Source organism: Paroedura picta, chromosome 7 (assembly GCF_049243985.1).
Source record: "Paroedura picta isolate Pp20150507F chromosome 7, Ppicta_v3.0, whole genome shotgun sequence".
Taxonomy (NCBI): Eukaryota; Metazoa; Chordata; class Lepidosauria; order Squamata; family Gekkonidae; genus Paroedura; species Paroedura picta.
Window position 1 is genome coordinate 11,697,639 of NC_135375.1, and position 20,781 is coordinate 11,718,419.

A 20,781-nucleotide genomic window follows, 5' to 3' on the forward strand; every position below is an offset into this window, starting at 1 on the left:
GGGGACGACCAACAGGTTCTCACCCACAGAGCGTAAGGCCCTGCGGGGGGCATAAAGCGGTAGGCTCAGGTATGTGGGCCCCAACCCATAAATAAATTGAATGCATCTTGGCTTGCTCTGAATACTGTCCCCAGACTTCCATCTTCTCCAAGGCATGTATGGCAATTATTATTATTTTTTTAAAAGGTGTAATTAAGGACAATATTGAACAGTCAACTGGACCAACCAATGCCCCCAGCTTACTTAGCATGTGATAAATGGCAGGTTTTGTCTTAAAGTCCCGAATTGTGCTCCGTTTACTTTGGCCCCCCCAAAATCCAAAGGGAGCCACTGAGAATCAAGCTAGCTCATGTCTTCACAGCTCCGTCCCTTAAATCTGCATAGCTCCACACTGTTGCTGCTAAAGGAGCTTTTGAGCGCTACAGAGAGGGAATTTTGAAAAATGTCTATATCTCCAAGGGCAAGTACGGTTCTGTGTGACAAATACTTGCCTGTCCTTTGCAGGATCTTTTTTTTTAACGTACCAAACCACAATCGGGAATGTTTGTCTCCATCAAACCCTAGGAGGGCGCTAGAGACTCCGTATGGTTCAAACGCCCCGTTTTCCCTCAGGGGTAGAGGAAAGTGAGTGGATCGCCCTTTTATTATTATTTTTTGTACTCCTACTGCTGTTCTGTTGTGCTGTGCAACATTTTGCTACATAGACTATTTTATAGGCGAAAGCTAGAAAAAAAAATATTTATTATTAATATTAAAGCAATAGCGCATTTTGGGGAAGGGGATCGAAGAGACATTAGAAATTGTGTAAATGCTTAGATTCACTTTTGGTGGATTTTTTTGTACTTTATTTATAACTAATAAAACAAATTGCATTGCTAACTACTTCCTCGGAGTGCTTGGTGGTGGTGTGGAGGGGAAAGGGCGATGGAGGTAAGACGGGCATGCTTAAAAATGGAGTGGAGGTGGTTTTCTAACTTCACTTTGTAGCCACACAAAATGGCTGATTCAGGAGGAGGAGCCTGCCCAGATGACGTGTGTCACAGCTCATCTTCTGTCACACCGTGAAGGACTTTGCGTCAAGATGGCAGCTGAAGCAACATTTTTAAAACTCTGCACAGCCAAGCCAATCTCCGGTAACCCATCCATTTCACCCCAGGGGGGGGATCACCCACGTCCAGAAGAAGAAGAAGAAGAAGAAGAAGAAGAAGAAGAAGAAGAAGAAGAAGAAGAAGAAGAAGAAGAAGAAGAAGAAGAAGAAGAAGAAGAAGAAGAAGAAGAAGAGTTGGTTCTTATAGGCCACTTTTCTCTACCCGAAGGAGTCTCAAAGAGGCTCACAGTCACCTTCTCTCTCCTCTCCCCACAACAGACACCCTGTGAGGGAGGGGAGGCTGGGAAAGCCCTGATATTACTGAAGAAGAAGAAGAAGAGTTGGTTCTTATATGCTGCTTTTCTTTACCCAAAGGAGTCTCAAAGCGCCTTCCAATCGCCTTCCCTTTCCTCTCCCCACAACAGACACCCTGTGAGGTGGGTGAGGCTGAGAAAGTCCTGATATTACTGAAGAAGAAGAAGAGCTGGTTCTTATATGCCACTTTTCTCTACCTGGAGGCTCAAAGTGGCTTACAGTCGCCTTCCCTTTCCTCTCCCCACAACAGACACCCTGTCAGGTGGATGAGGCTGAGAGAGCCCTGATATTCCTGCTGGTCAGAACAGCTTTATCAGAGCTGTGGTGAGCCCAAGATAACCCAGCTGGCTGAATGTGTGGAAGGAGTGGGGAATCAAACCCGGCTCGCCAGATTAGAAGTCGGCACTCCTCCTGACCACTACACCAAGCTGGCTCTAGTGTCGGGGTGCTCTTGTCCTGTCCATGTTTTGTGCAGGTGTCGAATCAGCAAAAGAATGTGAGCCACAGCTAGAGTTGCATTGCATATGAAGAGCACAAGGCCCCCATGGGGGATGCCTGCAGGTGACAAATGCTTTTTTGGAGCACTACAAGCTACGTTTAGCTATTGTTAGTATGACATACTCTGTCAAGAGATTCCTTTATACAATAATACAATACAAAACCTTTAGTGGCATTCACGATATAAAAAAGAGATGCCTTTATAAAGTTGAAATATAAAAACCATTGTCCCTTGAAAAAGCTGCAAGGCGAAACGCGTAGGGACTTTTGTGGTAGGGGGCATTTTGCTAGGCCCTTATTGGACAAAATCCACTGTGACATCACTTCTGGGCGTGTCACTTCCTGTGTTCCCTTAGCAATGCCCGTCCTTTCTGAAACCCAAGGCATTTTATCCTGAATATAGCGCAAGCTACATTCTGTTTCACTGTTACATTGATGATGCTGGTGGACCTGGGGAGGGAGCGCCGACGAATCCTTGCCGTTTCCTGGTTTTCGGATTGTGCTGATTGAATCCAAGTTTCTACATTCATGAAGTCAAAAGCAAAGACAGCGGTGAGGGCAGAAGTCACCGCTGCAAAGATTTCCATGCCTGGCGGCTCTGCAGCTTCCCATCTGCCTTGGCCAAGAATGCATTTGTTTCAGAGAAATATATGTAAATCCTCCCACTGGAAAAGTTCCACGAGAATCTTATTCCGCTGGCAGCATTAGTCGTTGTAGCAACGGAGAACAGCTCTCAGGAGGGAAGTCAAAAGTTTAATGCAGCAGGAAGGGAGGCATTTTTCCCCTGTCACTGCCAGGATCCAGACTCTTGCACTTTGAACTTATCAGTCAGTGGCTGTCATAGCATCCTTTTGGAAATTTGAGGTTGCGCATGAATCCCGCAGTTGACCCATTGAAGAAGAGTTGTTTTTTATACCCTACTTTTCACTACCTGGCAGAGTCTCAAAGCGGCTTACAGTTGCCTTCTACGGATGTGTGGTTCGGCTCAGATAAGCCGGAATGTACCCGATTCGGTGCTGATTAAAGTATGTTTTCCGCTCATTAGAAACAAACCGCCTATTCCCTGCATTAGAATGGTCTAAATCAGGGTGGTTGAATCGTGATTCGGACATATTTGGTCTGTTTAAACGTATCTCCCACCCTGCTGTTTTTTTGGGCAGTGCCTGAGAAGGTGGGGAGTTAGCAGGTGTCTAACAGCAGATAATGAAAGGCACGCTCCCCATTCCCTTTAAATCCCTCCCCAAATGGGAACAGGCAAGGCGTTATTAACGATACCGGGCCGGAACATATAGCCACAACTCAGATTAATACATGAAGCTGTTGGGGATGAGGTGGCCATCCTCCAGTTTCTCCTAGAATTACGTCTGGTTTTTGACAGAGATCAGTTTCTCTGGAGAAAACAGCAGCTTCAGAGGGTGGAGTCTATGACATCATCCCCCCCCCCGTGCTGAGATGTGGTCCATTCTGCCCCCCCCCAGGTTCATCTCCAGGGCAAGCAGCTTGGCGGGGGAGGCACCATTTATACAACAGCCTTGCAGGGTAGATCAAGATAAGAGCGTTCGACTGTCTGGAGCAGCGGAAAAGAGTGAGATCGGCATGGTGGGACAAGAGGCAGAACTGAACTGAGAAACCCCGGGGGAAAAAACAATTTATATACAACAACTAACATTGGTCAGATTTGGTTCAATTTCAGTGAAAGAACACTTGCATCATTTTATGGTTGGGGGTCACCCCATGAGGAACTGTATTAAAGGCTCAAGGCATTAGGAAGGTTGAGGACCACTGGTCTAGAAGGACACAGCTCAGTTTAGAACTGCACTGATTAATTATTGGGGAGGGAGGATCAGTGAAGTCATAAATCTATTACCCATTCATTTGTTACCTTTCTGCTGCTGTGTATCTGTTGTGCAGAGTGAGCTGCACAGCACAGAGCACAAGTGGGAAAGGTAAGTGTTTCCCTTTTTCTTTTTGCTTCCCTTTAACTTTTAAACAGCCATCAGCTTGTCCAAATCCCCAGATCATGCCAAATTGCGATTCGGCAGTTCCTACACGCTTGGCCATTTAAACGAATGAAGATTAGGATCTGATATGGCCAAGTTGTGCACAAATCCGGACTAATCTGGATAGTTCTCAGCTGAACTGAATCACTCATGCCGAGTGATGGGCAGGGAGAGCTGTGGTTGGGGATCCCTGGGTCCCCCGCTAACGGGTTGTAAACCAATTAAAAAACCCAGTTTCAAATTGCCACTGTGCCATGGAGGTTTGCTGGGTGATTCTTAGGCCTGTCTTATTCTCGGCCTAGCCAACCTTGCAAGGACGTTGTGAGGATTACATGGAGAAGAATGTAATGTTGGAGTCCCTGTCGGGGATAAAAATGGGGTGTAAATGAAATATTTAAAAAACGAAGTAAGTAAAAAATCAACACATTCAGAACTCTGGATAGACCTGACTATCTCATGATGTGGAATTTGCAAATGTACAGTAAAACATCACAACTGGTTTAGAGGTGACTTTATTAGTGTTTTAGGGCCTGCTTGTGGTCTGGAAAATTTAAAATGGCTTCATAGCACATGCTGGATTTTTTTTAAAGAAAAGATTCTGATTTTTTAATATATATATATATATACTTATTCTAAAAAGTACATATTTTCTTATTTTACAAAACATTAAACCAAATGGCATTCCTTATTTTAAAACTTGGAAATCTACAGCATTTCCTCGAAAGGTTTTTGATATAAAGCACACTTCTCAACATGCTCTGGAGCTAACAGGTATAAAGAGGGAAGCAGATCGTGTATAAGTATGCTTTGGAGCTACATTGAGAATAATTAATAGAATTTCTGTTTCCTTTCAAAAAAGAGGCTTTGAAGAAAATTTACAAGGAAAGCTTTTTAAAGTGGATTCGAAGTATATCTATATAAAACAATGCACAAGAATGGTGATAAATGGATCTCGATCAGAAAAGATGGAAATTGAAAAAGGAACCTGACAAGGCTGTTCAGTTTCACCCTTATAGTTTATTTTGGTTTTGGAAACCTTAGCCAATCAGGATAAGAAAGGATAAAAATGTCGCCAGAATTAGATAACAGTGAAAAGAAAAATAAATTGAAAAGTCATGCCAAATGGGGTTATATTGGTAACTCATCAATTCAATGAAATGTGTAAAGGATCAAATTTGTAGATTTGGATTATATTCCTAATATAAAATAAACACAAGACTACGTTAATGTCATTAAACATGAGAAAGGAAGAACGAATTGAGGAATAATTTATAAAATCTCTGTTCCTTTAAAAAAAATAGAGGTTTGGAAGAAAATTAACATTCTTGATAGACATACTTTAAAAAAAAAGAAAATATGAAGTGACATAAATTCTATGATATAAACCTGTTGAAAGAGAAATTCCTGACAAAGGGGATTTTAAAAGCTTACGCGTGGAAATTCTCATTGGTTTCCACAATACTACTTGGACTCGAGGGAGAAATAGATAGTTTAGTACTGGAACGAGGAAGAAATGGAATAGAAATCCAAACTAGAGGCCCTGGAGCAAAAATCCCGTTGCCAGACCCGGCTTAAAAAACTGCAGAGGAGCGTGTGTTTAAAACTGCAAATATTGTTTGTTAATTCCGAGGGAAGATCTCCCTCCACATCAGCCCATCTCCTCTGTTCTCATCCAGCCACTTCCCGCAGGGGAAGTTCGTGGTCACGCCGGTCGCCGAGTTCGTGATCTCGACACGTTCCACCAGCCATCCGGACGAGAGGCCCGTATTGTCGTGCTCTATCCGAACTTTCCTCAACTCCCCAAGTTCGAGGATCTCCAGGTAGAACCGGTTATCTTTCCCTCGCTCAAAGAGGTTGCGGTTCTTCTGCTTCAGGGACCGCTTTCCGGAGTCTCCGTTCGCTCCGAAGACAGTGATGAAAACGTTGGCGTCCGTCCCGGCTCCCTTTTCGAACCCCGTCACCACGATGACCTCGTATTTGACTGGCACCAGACTCCGAGCCTTGCTGGCAAAGCTCTCGAGCACCTTGGCACACTCGAAGACTTTGTAGTCGCCCCTCTTGCTGCGCAGTGGGATTTTTGCATTGCACTTGAAGAAATACCTGCCGGGGCAAAACAAAACGAACACCCAGGACCTTGGAGTTGGAAGGGAATTATAGGTTGATGGAGGCGGGAAGGAGGCATGGTGCAGCCCAACCTTGTCAGATCTTGGGTGCTAAGCAGGGGATGGGAGCCCACCAAGGAAGGGTGTGCAGAGGAAGGCAACCCTTGAAAGCCCCACCATAAGTCTAAGCTAAGTTGGGTCGGTACTTGGATGGGAGCTCCCCCTCACTGGAGGTCTTCAAGCAGCAATTGGACAGATCTTTCTCCTGGATGCTTGAGGCTGACCCTGCATTGAGCAGGGGGTGGGACTAGATGGCCTGGATGGCCCCTTCCCACTCTAGGATTCTAGGAGTCTAGTTCAGCAGTGGAATGGGCTGTCTAAGGAGGTGGTAGGTTTCCCCTCACTGGAGGTCTTCAAGCAGCAGCTGGACAGATCCTTCTCCTGGATGCTTCAGGCTGATCCTGCACTGAGCAGGGGGTGGGACTAGATGGCCTTCATGGCCCTTTCCCACTCTGGGATTCTAGGAGTCTAGTTCAGCAGTGGAATGGGCTGCCTAAGGAGGTGGAGAGCTCCCCCTCATTGGCCATTTTCAAGCAGCAGCTGGACAGATCCTTCTCCTGGATGCTTGAGGCTGATCCTGCACTGAGCAGGGGGTGGACTAGATGGCCTCTGTGACACCTTCCCACTCTAGGATTCTGTGAGTCTAGTTCAGCAGTGGAATGGGCTGCCTAAGGAGGTGGGGAGCTCCCCCCTCACTGGCGGTCTTGAGCAGGGGGCTGCATCTGCATGGCCCCTTCCGAACACAACTCTTTGAGTCTATGATTCTAAGAGGGGATGCCAGGGATGAAAACTGCACAAAAAGCAGGTGTTCTATTACTGAGCCACAGACTGTCCCTAATCTCTGCCATATGCAGAAACCCTGTACCCTCCCCCCCCCCAATGGCGACCAAGTGACTCAGACAATTAGCCCCCCACCCCTGCCATTCATACATTTCCCCACTGAGAGCCACTTACTGGTTGGAAAGTTCGGTCTCCGTGATAATAATCTCTTTCACGTGCCAGTAGACCTCCACTTTGGTGCTCGACTTTGATTTCTTCCCATCTTTGGGGCAGTGGCCAACGCAGATGGCCGCAATGTCGCTAACGTTCTTCGAAGAAAACTGGAATTCGTCTTTTGCTCCCCTGCAAGAACAGAGGAAGATCTGATGGGCCCCCCAGTTTTGTTCCATTGCTTCAGACCTACACGGCTACCTGCCTGAATCTTGCTTTAATGCAGGTGTTGCTAAACAAACGCTCTATTCCCACAAAAATATTTCTTGCATTTTCATTTTTAAAATGGATATAAGCCAAAATGTATAAGCCAAAACCTTCCAGAGTCCATTCCCACCTTTGTAACCTGGGCATAATTTTAGCAGCTTGCCATAGCGGTCGGTCAGAGCTGGCACTTAAACAGGAAACCACCAAGGAATACCAGGGTTGCTGCACAGAGGCAGGCAATGGCAAACCACCTCTGAACTAGGGTTGCGTGCTCCGATGCGGTTCGGCCACTTTGACAAAGTGGCCGAACCGTTCCGGAGCGCGCAACCCTACTCTGAACGACTCTTGCCTCAAAACCCTACAGCAGAGGTGGGCAAACTGCGGCCCTCCAGATATCCATGGACTACAATTCCCATGAGCCCCTGCCAGCAAATGCTGGCAGGAGCTCATGGGAATTGTAGTCCATGGACATCTGGAGGGCCGCAGTTTGTCCACCCCTGCCCTACGGTGTCACCATAAATTGGCTAATGCTTAGTGTTACTTTTTACCATGCCGTTAGTAGACTCGGCATTAGGACTGCTGAGACAAAATGTAGTGACGCATGTTCGGCCACGCAAGAAAACAACTCTCTACCACCAACCTTAAAAACCTCCTTTTTTTGGTGGAGTTCTCCAACAGGAACTCTTTGGAACGTCCCTTCTTCCCCTCAAGAATAATCCAGATGTTTTCCTTGGTTTCTGCGTCCTCCAGGTCAGCTGTCTCCGTCAGGACCTCGTACGCTTGGAAGGCAAAAGAGAAGACGCATTGAACAGCGAGAGATGTATCTATTTCACACCTTTTCATGCTGGTTTCCCTAAACCCGTTCAAAGCTGCTTAGAACCACAAAAACGATTGTTGGAATATTTTGCAAAAAAAACAAGAAAACAGTATGACCAAAAACACATACACACACACCCTAAAAGGTTGCGATAATCAGACTGAATCTTAGAATCATAGAATTGGAAGGGACCTCTTGGGTCATCTAGTCCAACCCCCTGCACTTTGCAGGACACTCACAACCCTCTCACTCAACCACTGTCACCTGCCTCCCCCTTGAACCTTCACAGAATCAGCCTCTCCGTCAGATGGCTCTCCAGCCTCTGTTTAAAAATCTCCAAAGATGGAGAGCCCACCACCACCTCCCGAGGAAGCCTGTTCCACCGAGAAACCGCTCTAACTGTCAGGAACTTCTTCCGGATGTTTAGACAGAATATCTTTTGCATTAATTTTGTCCCATAAAGACGTCGCGTGAGATGTATGTGAAAACATCAAACATGAAAACTCTGAGTTTTTTTTTATTTTAGTTTTTTAAATATTTCAGATTTAATGTCAAATTAAAGACCTCGACATGGTGAGATGGATAGATTTTGAAGTTTTGGAATCATCCAAAAGATAACAGAGATATTGCATTGCAACCTTGGAGCATTAAGCTTGCTGCCTGTGGCCGTACCACACAGCGTACGGCTATGTAGGGAAGGGCGCACCTCCTGGATGTTTTCATCTCATGTCTCCATGTCCTTTAAATTTTGCTGGTCCACAATTACTTCTCTCAATGGATTTCCGTTGCAATTTTCATTGCATGTCTTAAAGATTTCCCCTCATAAGATGTTTTCACATAAAAAAATACAAAACAGCCCCAAGCGGGATGGAATCTGTCTTATATTAGGTCCCAAAAGCAGACAAAACAGGGATGTTTTCAAGCCACAGTCAAGGGAAAAAAGAAGGAAGAAAGAAACATTGTTTTTATATGATTGATTTACTATTCTCAGGGTAGTGCACACCCTTCTCCCGCCTCACAACAACTCTATATGGTCGGCGAGGGTGAGGGAACGTGACTGCCGAAGCTGACTTTATGGCAGGGTGATGATCCGAACCTGGGCCTTCTGGAGCCTAGCCCAACCCCTCAACAATGACACCACTCTGGCCTTGGTGCCACAGCTATATCGATGGTTGGAGCAAAGTAGTGCTAATGTCTGGATTAGGGATTGGTTTGATAAACAAAATTGGACGGGGGGAGGGGGGGAATAAGCAATCAAGTTTGACTATTTATTTATTTATTTATTTAATTTATTCATATGGCGTGTGAAGCCGGGGGATGAAGAAGCCAGGAGATCTAAGGATGAAGAAGCCAGGAGATCTAGGGCTAATCCTGCGTTGAGTTTAGGGCTAATCCTGCGTTGAGCAGGGGGTTGGACTAGATGGCCTGTATGGCCCCTTCCAACTCTATGATTCTATGATTCTAGGATGGTCTGGCAGCCCTAAGGATTGTCATGACCCCTAGTGTTCCTTGGCGGAACTACCACCCAAATCCTTGGAGGTCTCCCATCCAAATACTAGCCTGGGTTGGCCCTGCTTAGCTTTGTCTGAGAGCTGCTATGATCTAGCAGGGCTAGGTGGGCCAGGGTTCAAAGCTACACTCAGCCCTAAACTCTCTCGAGAAAGGGACAAAAAGAAGGCGGACAGTCTGTCTTGTTGCTTTCCACAGGGTGAATGAGGTTCATGCAGTCTGCCGTAGTTTCAGATTCAAATCCCACTTCTGCCATGGGAGCTTGCAAGGGTAACCTTGGGCCATTGCTCCTCTCTGCCAAACCTACCTTACAGGGTTGTTGTGAGGGAGAGAGAAAACAATGGAATGAATGAGCTATATTCATAACCCAACGTTATTGAGGAGATTTGAGGCAGATTACACAGTGGAAAGGCAGGGAATGCATGAAGGGAATCCATTTTTTTGCATTCACCGAGATCTAGAAATTTAAGGAAATGACTCTCGAGATTGAGCTTTCAAAACGTAGAAGGGTGGCTTTGCCAATCCCCACGCCGCCTGCCAATCATGCCATACTGGTGCATACATACTGGTGCGCTCCTTCAGTTCCAGGATGTCGTTGTTGGCACAAGCCAGTTCTCGGATGGTCTGCCCGTCGTCCTCGTCCTTGGCCAGCCAGCGGTCACACTGGAAACGGAACGACTTGTCCATGAGGGAATCTTCGACCTCGACGTATTCCAGGTGCCAGCCAGGCCCGAATCCTGGGACGACAGGAAAGAGAAAGCACCGTGTTGCTCAGGGGGATGAGAAGCCATAGAGCACGTTGGATGCAGTTCAGATCTACTGGTGCCAGAGTAGATTCCGGAAACACGATAATCCAGTGACCGAAGGGGGAAACTTATTGAAATCCTTGTTCACAACCAGAGTGACAAATTAGGACATGGCTTTTTGGTCGGGTTGCCAGGAAATGTCTCAAATCGGCAGGAGGGTTGAGGGTAGGGACACAGGGCATGGGGGTGAGGGCACAGTGCCTGCTGGGCCAGTAAAACAGTAACCAACGAAAATCTCCTCGTAAAGAGGAGGCGGGCGTAGGTTTCGAATCGATTGGCTTAATTATTTAATTTTAAACATTTTAATTTTAGAATTATAAAACTGACATAAATATCTAATTTTGCCATGTATTGTGAGCTTTTCTGTAGGCCACCCTGTGCCTCCAGAGTAGGCCAGGGCATAAATCTGAACATTAAAAATAAATAAATAAAAACTCTAAGAATCACCGGTAAAACTAGAGAGTTCCATGATTCCTAGAGCTACCGTTTGTCATTCCTGGGATCTTTGCCAGACTTAACATGGCAGCTGTTGTGATTCTGCTTTAAAAAAAAAAAATTCACACCCTCCCCTCCACCGCTTAGAATGGTAGCAGCCAATGGGAATTGAAGCTGGGGGATGCCCCACCCCTTCCAGGGGGTTGGCAACCATCTATGTGGGCTTAACTATATGTTACAACTGTGCTTTCTCTGGGTCTGCATGTATACTTTAAAACAGACAGGTTTTGCAAGTTCAGTGCTCAGAATTCCATTCCCAGGCATGCAGGAGCCTAATTGGCCATGGGACCCTAGGGAGAGCTGTCGTGCTTTTTTTTTTTTTAAAAAAATCAATTTATTCAAAGACAATAGAGAGGAAGAAATTACATGATCTATAGAATATAAAAAGACACTACAAGTTTCATTATAAAAAGACACGACACCGCCTCCAAGCCTGAACATAGAAGGGGCCAGTTAATAAATCAAATAAATAATAAGAAGAAATAATAATAATTTACAGAGCTATGAATATTAAGCTGACATGTCGCAATGCATCTTATATATTTCTCTGGAATGCATGCTGTTCCCCCCTTCTGAGTTCATATTTCTATTGTTTCTTTCCATCCCCTTTTGTCAATCAATATAGTCCAGTACTGGACTCCATTAAAGTCTGATATTGATCTGTTTCAAATCAAAGATGTAAGTTTTAACATTCACCCATAGTCCATCTGGTTACTTAGCCATTCTGTAAGATCTAGTAAGGATTCTTCTTTCCATCTTGATGCATATACAATCCTGGTTGCTGTTATCATATATTTAACCAGTTCACTATACATTTGGAATCATAGTTAATCATACATTTAGGATCATGGCAAATCTAATATTCAATATCTTTTGCATTTCATCATAATCACAATCCATTATTTCCTTTCCCTCTAACAAGTCCACCACATATGATATAATGTTGCATTTTTCATTACATTTCCAGCATTTTCCATTAGGACTCTTGCTGAACTCTTTCCATCCTGAAAGGGCCCTTAGGGGTGGGTGGGAATAATTTCCCCCATGCTGGCCAGCTGGCCAGTGATGGAGAGGAGTTCCTGAAACCAGAGAACCCACAACCACACCAGCAAGTGTGACATTCCTAAGTAAGGTTCTTATATGATAGGGGAAAGTGGATCACCTCAAGAACATAAATAAGAGCAAGGGAGGTGCAATCACTATTTACTTACTTACTTACTTATTTATTTCACAATTTATACAAACTGCCTCGAGATGGTAACTATGATATAGTGTAAAACTCCATAAAACAATGATAAAACAATGAATTATCAGTAAAAACAGATTAAACATTGCGAAAAACCACACCTTAACACCGTTGCAGCAATCCTGGATTTTGGAAGTTCAGAGATAGCCTATTAGAGGAGGGCAGAGGGGGGGGGAAAGAGGGCAGAGGGGGCAGTAGGGAAGCCCAGGATTTGCTTATCAATGTTATGTAGCTGTATATCTATCAGTCTAGCTGGCCTCAGCCATAGGCCTGGTGGAAGAGCTCTGTCTTACAGGCCTTGTGGAACTCAGAGACCCTTTTGGAAAGGGTCCACATTGGCAGCTCCATCCCGCATCCTAGTGGCATTCGTGGGGACATGATTGAACACTTTCCAATCTCCACTGGATTTCTCAAACACAGGGCTTTCTCCATTCTCATTTTTTTCACGCATGCTGGATATATGCAGGACAAAAGGTAATGTAATATCGAATTGACCCCTAGAGGGAGCCAGACACATGCAGAATGGAGAATAACACAGAAGCAATGGGAATATACAACTGAGGAAAATGTGGGCAAGGCCATAGAAACAGCTGTAAAGAGGCAGAAATGAAGAGGAGGCAGAAGGGATTAATTAATTTAAGAAATGAATATGCACTCTTTTGACTATCTCATTGATGTTGTTTTGGAGTCAGATCCTAGGGGAGGATCTGTGGCTCAGCTGTAGAGCATCTGTCTGGCTTGCAAAAGGTCCCAGATTCAATGTGAAATAATTCCACCAGAGACCATGGAGAGCTGCTGCTAGTCTGACAAAGCCCACTGTGGTGGACCAGTGGCCTGAATCGATACCAAGCACCTTCAGCTGTTCGATGTTTACACATTCACAACAGTCCTTGCAGTGACAGAAGCCCTAAAATTATTCCTTGCTTCCTGCTTGTGCTAATCAATAGGAACTGTATCCCCCTGCCTTTATCTGCACACACAAGATATAGGGCAAGCTGTTTCTTCTGAAAAATGTGGAGCAAAAATCCCACAAATTCGCCATGGTAGATTCCTCTGCTCACTTATGCACATTTAAGGTTTTGTTAATGCTATGTGTCACTGCTGATTGCGTAAGCAGAACTGCATGAAGGCACCTTCCACGTGGGCTTTGATTCCAAAGCGGAACAATTTTTTTTAGTATCGGCACAATGTCAACCTCTAATCAACCACACTCCATGTTCTCCCCTGCTTTGCCCTGATATTTTATTTTTCAGATTTATAATAAAGGATTGATTAAATGAACAAAGTTTATAAGCATATCTTTAGCACAGCACAGAGTCAAAAGAAACTGGGTGAAACACAGTCCTTCAGTCCGCCTAAAACATATCTGCCCCAATATTTCTTGAAGGGGAAAACCGAAATGGTCCGAGCACATTTGAATGCCAGTGGATGGGAAGGGCACATTTTCAAACAACCTGGCCACATGAATGCCTTTTTTACATTGATCAGCCCATTCCAGACACCCGGGTGTAGTCTGCATGGGGCTTTTCACGGAGTGCCAGTTCGAATGAATCCCTCCTGTCTACACTGAATTCGATTTGCATTTTGATTTTGGGCACTTTAAATTTTTTCTCTGCACCATGTATGAATGATTCGTGGTGACCCTACCTTTCCTCTGCGATATCCTGGAGTGGATATAAGCCTCAATATTTGAAAAACCGCCATGAGTAAATGTGCAGCTCTCTGTTCTTTGCGAATTAACTCTGCCTGTGCCTCCAACGCTGTAGCAAATCAGTCTTCCCTGATTGGCCAGGGTGTCAGTTCAAAGTCTTCCTGGTTCCCAGTTGCAAGGCTTGTCTTAAAGTGACTGTGGTCCAGAAGCACTAGCCTCTCAGCAGATATTTGCCTCTTGTTTTTTCCCCCTCCTCTGCTGTCTCCAATCTTCTCTCCTCCCCCTCGTTCAAGAAAAGAAAGAAAGAGGCTCCTGCTGTGCTCCCCCCGCTTCTGAGCTTTCACAATCAAGTGCACAACACTTTCTGTTTCAATGGGGAGGGGAGGTAGAGGAAGACCCGAGTTCAAATCAATCTGAATTCAGCAGAATCCACAACAAAATAAACAAAGTAAGTGCAGATTCAGCCCAGATTCCCTGCAGAGGCCTTTTTATAAAAAGCCGGTAATTACTTTTGTGCTATAGCACAATAACGTTTAATCTGGCGGTAGGAAGAGAGCCAGTTTGGTGTAGTGGTTAAGCATGCAAAGGGAATGCAGCATCAGTTCAGTCCCCTGGTCACACTCCTATGAGGTGATCGGACACGGATTTCAGGGATGCTCTTAAGAAACAACAGTCTCAAAACGGCTTACAATCACCTTCCTCTCCCCTCCCCACAACAGACACCCTGTGAGGTAGATGGGTCTTAGAAAGCTCTGACAGATCTGTGAGAACAGCTCTAACAGGACTGTGACTAGCCCCAGATCATCCAGCTGGCTGCATGTGGAGGAGGAGCGGGGAATCAAACCCGGCTCGCCAGATGAGAAGCCGCCGCTCTTAACCACGACACCAAGCTGGCTTTTTAAATGTTATGTGTTATGATTTTAAATTGTATATGAATTCTATGTTGTAAGCCTCCCCAGGCCTGCTGTGCAGTGAGGGCTGGCCTAGATATCAAATAAATAAGCATCGTCAGAATAAATGCTATATCCGGCTGCCTTAAGACAAATTGTATAGACAGATTTTTCTGGTGACCTCATTAAGTCCGGCCACTTCTCCAAGGAAGCAATTGCAAACGAGATAACTGCAGGTCTCCTGTTGTTTCAAGCTCAACGCCTGTGCCGTTGTGCAGATCTGCAAATTCCTGATGATATTATAAACAGTAGTCTGCATTTAATTTCTGTGTTTTCGCTTGCTATCCAATGCTCTCAAAAGAACAGCTCCTGGGTGGGAGATCTCCCATGAACAGGTAACCGCACTTGTCTCTCTAGCCCAGCCTTTCTCAATCGAATCCCCGAAAACACTCTTTGGGTTTTGAGAAACCTCAGAAGTGGCGCAATCAGGAAGAATATGGTTGGGAAGCAGAGCTGTGGACACGCCCACCCGGGGCCCCTCCCCTTCCCACCCCCTCCAGGCCCAGCACTGGCCGTTTTGGGGTAGGTTGACAGCCCCATATATGCTCATATCACCCAATAAATGTTTACCTCCCATCATATTGCATGCACAGTTACACCAGTTCCAGGGAAAACAGAGAAATGATGAACGGTAAGTTCTAGGAATCACTGGAAATTCTATGGCCTTATAATAGAGTTTCGGGCAATTCCTAGCATTACCACATGCCATTTTTTGTGTTTTTTTCCCCCTGAAAGAATTTTTATACTTATATAAGACTTGTATTGCATTTGTTATGTTGTGTTTGTTCCGTAGGGCCTGCAAGACGGAACTCTTCTGACAGGCTTACGGTTGAGGCCAGTTCAGACCAATAAATATACAAATAAGAAGGGCCTCACCCATGGCAACCCCAAAAGCTCACTGACAATCCCACACCGAAGACCCATCTGGAGAGATCACCAATGGTGCAGCAGTTTAATGGCTAATCTATTTTCAGCGGATTAATGGTTCCTCTATTTGAACTGCTTGAATGTTTTACTTGTCACCGTATTTTAACAGTGTTGTGAGCCACCCCGAGATGGCTGTGCCGATAGTGATGGTCTAGCAATTTAATTGTAAATAAGAATGAAATAAACAAATAGGTATAATAATTCTATTGCATTAGCTACTGTGTGTTAATTGCATTGACCTCTGATGAAAATCGTAGAGATCAAAATGCGTTAGATCCAAGTTTTCTGGACTCACGGTGTACAAGTTTGAAATGTGTGTTTCCTACAGGGAAAAGAAGTGTCCCCTTTTATGGTTTTTAGAATATTTTTGATTAGTTTAAGTAGTGAATTTCCTGCATATTGCAGGGGGTTGGACTAGATGACCCTGGAGGTACCTTCCAACTCTATGATTATAATTACCGAACCTGTTCAATACTGTATGTATGTATGTATGTATGTATGTATGTATGTATGTATGTATGTATGTTTGTTTGTTTGTTTGTTTGTTTGTTTATTCCCAACTCTTTGTTTGTTTGTTTGTTTGTTTCCAACTCTATGATTATAATTACCGAACCTGTTCAATACTTAAATATATATATATATATATTTGTTTGTTTATTTATTTGTTTTTTGTTTTATTTGTTTATTTATTTGTTTATTTGCTTGCTTGCTTATTTATTTATTTATTTATTTATTTATTTATTTTCTGTCCCTCCATTCCCACATCTCTAGGCATTTCCCAATCTGTAGCTGGCAACCCTAGACGGAAGGCACTAGCTTAAGCATTGCTTTTTAAAAATCCTGTGAGTAGTAAACCCTTTGTAAATTTGCCTGGCAGGGTCACAACTCAGTGGAAGAGCCTCTACTTTGCATGCAGAAGGTCTCCGCTCTGCCTAAGACCCTGGAGAACTGCCGGTCGGAGTAGATCCTACCGACATCGATGGACTGAGGACCTGACTCAGAATAAAGCAGCTCTCTCACTCTCGGCGTTCCTCTTGCCAAATTTAATTGCTCTGAGAATGACTCCCTCAAGAAACGACAGCCAGAGTTTCTGGGGAAACAGATCGATGCGCGCGGGGAGAGGAAGCCGGTGCACTGGAAGCCGATTTCCTGATATCTGGCAGGGAGCCCACGCCTCGCCGCGTCAAACTGGTAATTGGACTGACAACTGTCAGCACACGGAGAACGGAGCTGTCACGGATCCTCAGAAAGGCGGACCAGCTAGCAGGCATCAATAGATGGGGGTGCGTCCATGCGCGCTATCGATTGCCTCACTGATCAAGCGCCGCACAAAGATCATTCCGACAGAAACAGGGGCATTAGGAGAATTACAGACAGGAGTTAAATATTACGTTTGGACAGGCCAGTCGACAGAAGGTGTCTGGCGAAGTGTTCATGGGCATGAAACGTATAGCCAGAATTAAACTTTGCTGGTCATAGAATCATAGAGTTAGAAAGGGCCAACCCCCTGCACTATGCAGGACACTCACAACCGTCTCGCTCCTCCACTGTCACCTGCCATCCCCTTGAGCCTTCACAGAATCAGCCTCTCCGTCAGATGGGTATCCAGCGTCTGCTTAAAAATCTCCAAAGATGGAGAACCCACCACCTCCCGAGGAAGCCTGTTCCACTGAGGAACCGCTCTGACTGTCAGGAACTTCTTCCGGAGATTTAGATGGAATTTCTTTTGAATTAATTTCATCCCAGTGGTTCTGGTCCGTCCCTCCGAGGCAAGAGAGAACAAGTCTGCCCCATCCTCTATATGGCAGCCTTTTAATTACTTCATGGCTATCTTCATGAATAGCCATGAAGATTCAGAACCCCCCCCCCTCAGTTTTCTCCTCTACAGGTCTTAAAAGTGACTTGGGGCTCAAAGTGCCATAGCTCTTAATCTCCCATTCAGTACAGAATAAAGAGTTGTAGAGGAGCCCCTCGATCTTCCGTGGCTTCGGAAGTGGCAGGAAATAAATCAAATATTAATAAACCAAGTAATAATAAATCAAATCAAAATAATACAGTGGATGTGGGTGTCCTGCATGGTGCAGGGGGTTGGACTAGATGACCCAGGAGGTCCCTTCCAACCCTACTATTCTATGATTCTATGATTCTAGGTAGCACTCTTTACATTAACTTCTAGAGAACTATCAGCATTCTCGGCACTGTGATATCATTTAGGATGCTTTGGGCTGATCCTGTGTTGAGCAGGGGGTTGGACTAGATGGCCTATAATTCTATGAGAGGTGGGATGCACATTTATAAATGAATGAATGAATGAATGAATGAATGAATGAATGAATGAATGAATGAATGAATGAACGCAAGCAAGCAAGCAAGCAAGCAAGCAAGCAAGCAAGCAAGGAAGCAAGGAAGCAAGGAAGCAAGGAAGGAAGGAAGAAAGAAAGAAAGAAAGAAAGAAAGAAAGAAAGAAAGAAAGAAAGAAAGAAAGAAAGAAAGAAAGAAAAGTTAATAGCAGAACCTTGAACTGTATCTGGGCTGCAACTGGCAACATTAAGGGTCATACAGTTTCAGGGGTGGAATCAGTGCTGGCTTAGGGTTCCTTTGCAAACACCTGAGAACCTGGCCTCATCGGAAGGATCTGTCAAGACAGGGCTTGAGGTTGGGTTGACCTCTTCTTCCAAGAAGAGCTCATCCTCGCATGCTACGAAAGGTCAAATATTATCTCCTCTGACTTGCTGCAGTTCTCCAGGGTCTCAAACGCTGCTGATCGCCAGAGGCTTTTAACGTGAGATGCCAGGGGACATTCAAAGAAGTCACCCTGTGACTGCATGAGGGCCCGTCCCCAATTGACTGATTTGCCATGCAGTGTTTTTGGGTTTTGACTCATCCGAGAGCGCACAGAAAAACAAACTTGCACAGGAAAATCTCGGCGCTGTGTAGCCCCGGGCACTCAGACGGTCCCCGAGTATCTGACTACCTTTGTTGTCGTGCCAGACGCGCACCTTGCAGAGGTCTCCAAGACTGAGGAGATCGGAGTAATAGAAGACGTCCATCTGGTCCCTCTCAAACTTGTTGGATTGATTGGACTTCTTCAGAGCCAGAGTCCCCGTGTCTCCGCTCTCTCCGAAGATGATTATAAACACATTGGCATCTGTTCCAGCGCCTGCAGGGAGAAAATCAAAAGGTGGAGCGCCGTCAGACATTCAGATCAGGCGAAGAAGGAACATAAACTCAGAGCAGTTTGCGTGGCCCTTGACCAATCCGGTTTTGGAAGGGTGACCTCAGGGCAGACATAATGTCTGGCTACAGGTTTCTTGGGGGGGGCAGGAAGGTGGACGGGTCTAAAGCAGGGGTAGTCGAACTGCGGCCCTCCAGATGTCCATGGACTACAATTCCCATGAGCCCCTGCCAGCGGATGCTGGAGATCTGGAGGGCCGCAGTTTGACTACCCCTGGCCTGAAGCAATCAAATGGGCATCAACCACCACTTGTACTGTGGGTCATCCTCAGATGCATGCAGTGGTATCAGAATCAGAATGTATTTAATACTGCATTTAGCCAGAACAGAATATATAGGCATAATAATTATTAATAAAATAAAAACATTAAAAAAGTATAAAACCAGTGTAAATACACTGAAGTTCGTTTTAAGTATTGGAAGTATTCTGTGACAATTTTTCTTTTCTTTCTTTTCTTTTTTTTTTCAGGCCACCAAAGTGCAGGTATTTATGGTGTCGGTGAAGAAATAGTTTTTTTGAGGTAAAAGAAGAAGAGTTGGTTTTTATATGCCACTTTTCTCTACCTGAAGGAGGCTCAAAGCGGCTTACATTCGCCTTCCCTTTCCTCTCCCCACAACAGACACCCTGTGAGGTGGGTAAGGCTGAGAGAGCCCTGATATTACTGAAGAAGAAGAGTTGGTTCTTATATGCTGCTTTTCCCTACCCGAAGGAGGCTCAAAGCGGCTTACATTCGCCTTCCCTTTCCTCTCCCCACAACAGACACCCTGTGAGGTGGGTAAGGCTGAGAGAGCCCTGATATTACTGAAGAAGAAGAGTTGGTTCTTATATGCCACTTTTCTCTACCCGAAGGAGTCTCAAAGCGGCTTACAGTCACCTTCCCTTTCCTCTCCCCACAACAGACACCCTGTGAGGGAGGGGAGGCTGAGAGAGCCCTGATATCAGTGCTCGGTCACAACAGCTCTCTCAGGGCTGTGACTAGCCCAAAGTCACCCAGCCAGCTGCATGTGGGAGAGCATGGAATCAAACCCGGTTTACCAGATTAGAAGCCCCCGCTCTTAAACACCACACCCCACATGTCTCCCAAAGAGATTACAACCTGGGCTCATTCTGCACATGTTGAATAATGGGCTTTCGATATGCTTTTGCAGATGGATTTTCCTGCAGGAACCAGGAAAATCTGCTTCTATAGTGCATCGAAAGTGCATTATTCAACATGTCTGGGATCATCTCTGTGGAACAAATCCTGTGTGGAATCTCACAGTGTCATTACTCCCGTACAGATTGGGCCACTGTCTCTTTGTGAAGAAGCTTGTCCTTCTAGCTGCTTCCAAACCCAAATACTTCTCAGTAAAAGGCGGCGGGTGCCACATCAACAGAGTGCAAGCAAGCGTGCCTTACGCATTATCTAATCTATTTTCCCCCCTCCTCCAAATAGCTGTCTTAGCTCATTACAAGACAGAATGCTCCATCATTAGATTCTATCGCCCTTCATTTCCCGGTCAACAGTTGATGGATTTGCTGGCGTGGTCGTCTGCAGCCCTGCAGCTATGAGCCGGAGTTCAGATCTGGAAGAACTCTTGTTTTGCGCGAGAACAACAGTTCTGCTCAAAGACTCAAATGGGTCGCCGTGTTGGTCTGAAGTAGCACAATAGAATCAGAGTCCAGTAGCAGCTTTAAGACCAACGAAGATTTATTCAGGGCATGAGCTTTCGAGTGCAAGCACTCTTTGTCAGACTAAGAACTCCTTACATCAGTGGTCCCCAACCCGCGGGCCACGGCCCGCCTTGGCACCGGGCCGCGGCTCCCTCTCCCCGCCCCCCCCCCCCCGCAGTAAAAAACTTCCCAGGCCTGGGAAGCTTCTTACTGCGGGAGGGGGGGAGAGGGAA

The 20,781-nt window shown here is 45.3% G+C and overlaps 1 protein-coding gene across 1 annotated transcript in view; it reads right to left on the minus strand.

Annotated features, from left to right (window-relative positions):
* Positions 1 to 4,126: 4,126 nt before the first annotated feature.
* Positions 4,127 to 20,781, minus strand: part of LOXHD1 (lipoxygenase homology PLAT domains 1) — a 146,014-nt gene continuing 129,359 nt past the window's right edge. Inside the window, exons 37-41 of the mRNA XM_077346719.1 lie at positions 18,635 to 18,820; positions 10,152 to 10,322; positions 7,900 to 8,038; positions 7,017 to 7,184; positions 4,127 to 6,000 (exon numbers count right to left, since the gene is read on the minus strand). Coding sequence (XP_077202834.1) covers positions 5,520 to 6,000; positions 7,017 to 7,184; positions 7,900 to 8,038; positions 10,152 to 10,322; positions 18,635 to 18,820 — 1,145 coding nt within the window. The 3' untranslated portion in view covers positions 4,127 to 5,519. The remainder of the gene's footprint in view (positions 6,001 to 7,016; positions 7,185 to 7,899; positions 8,039 to 10,151; positions 10,323 to 18,634; positions 18,821 to 20,781) is intronic.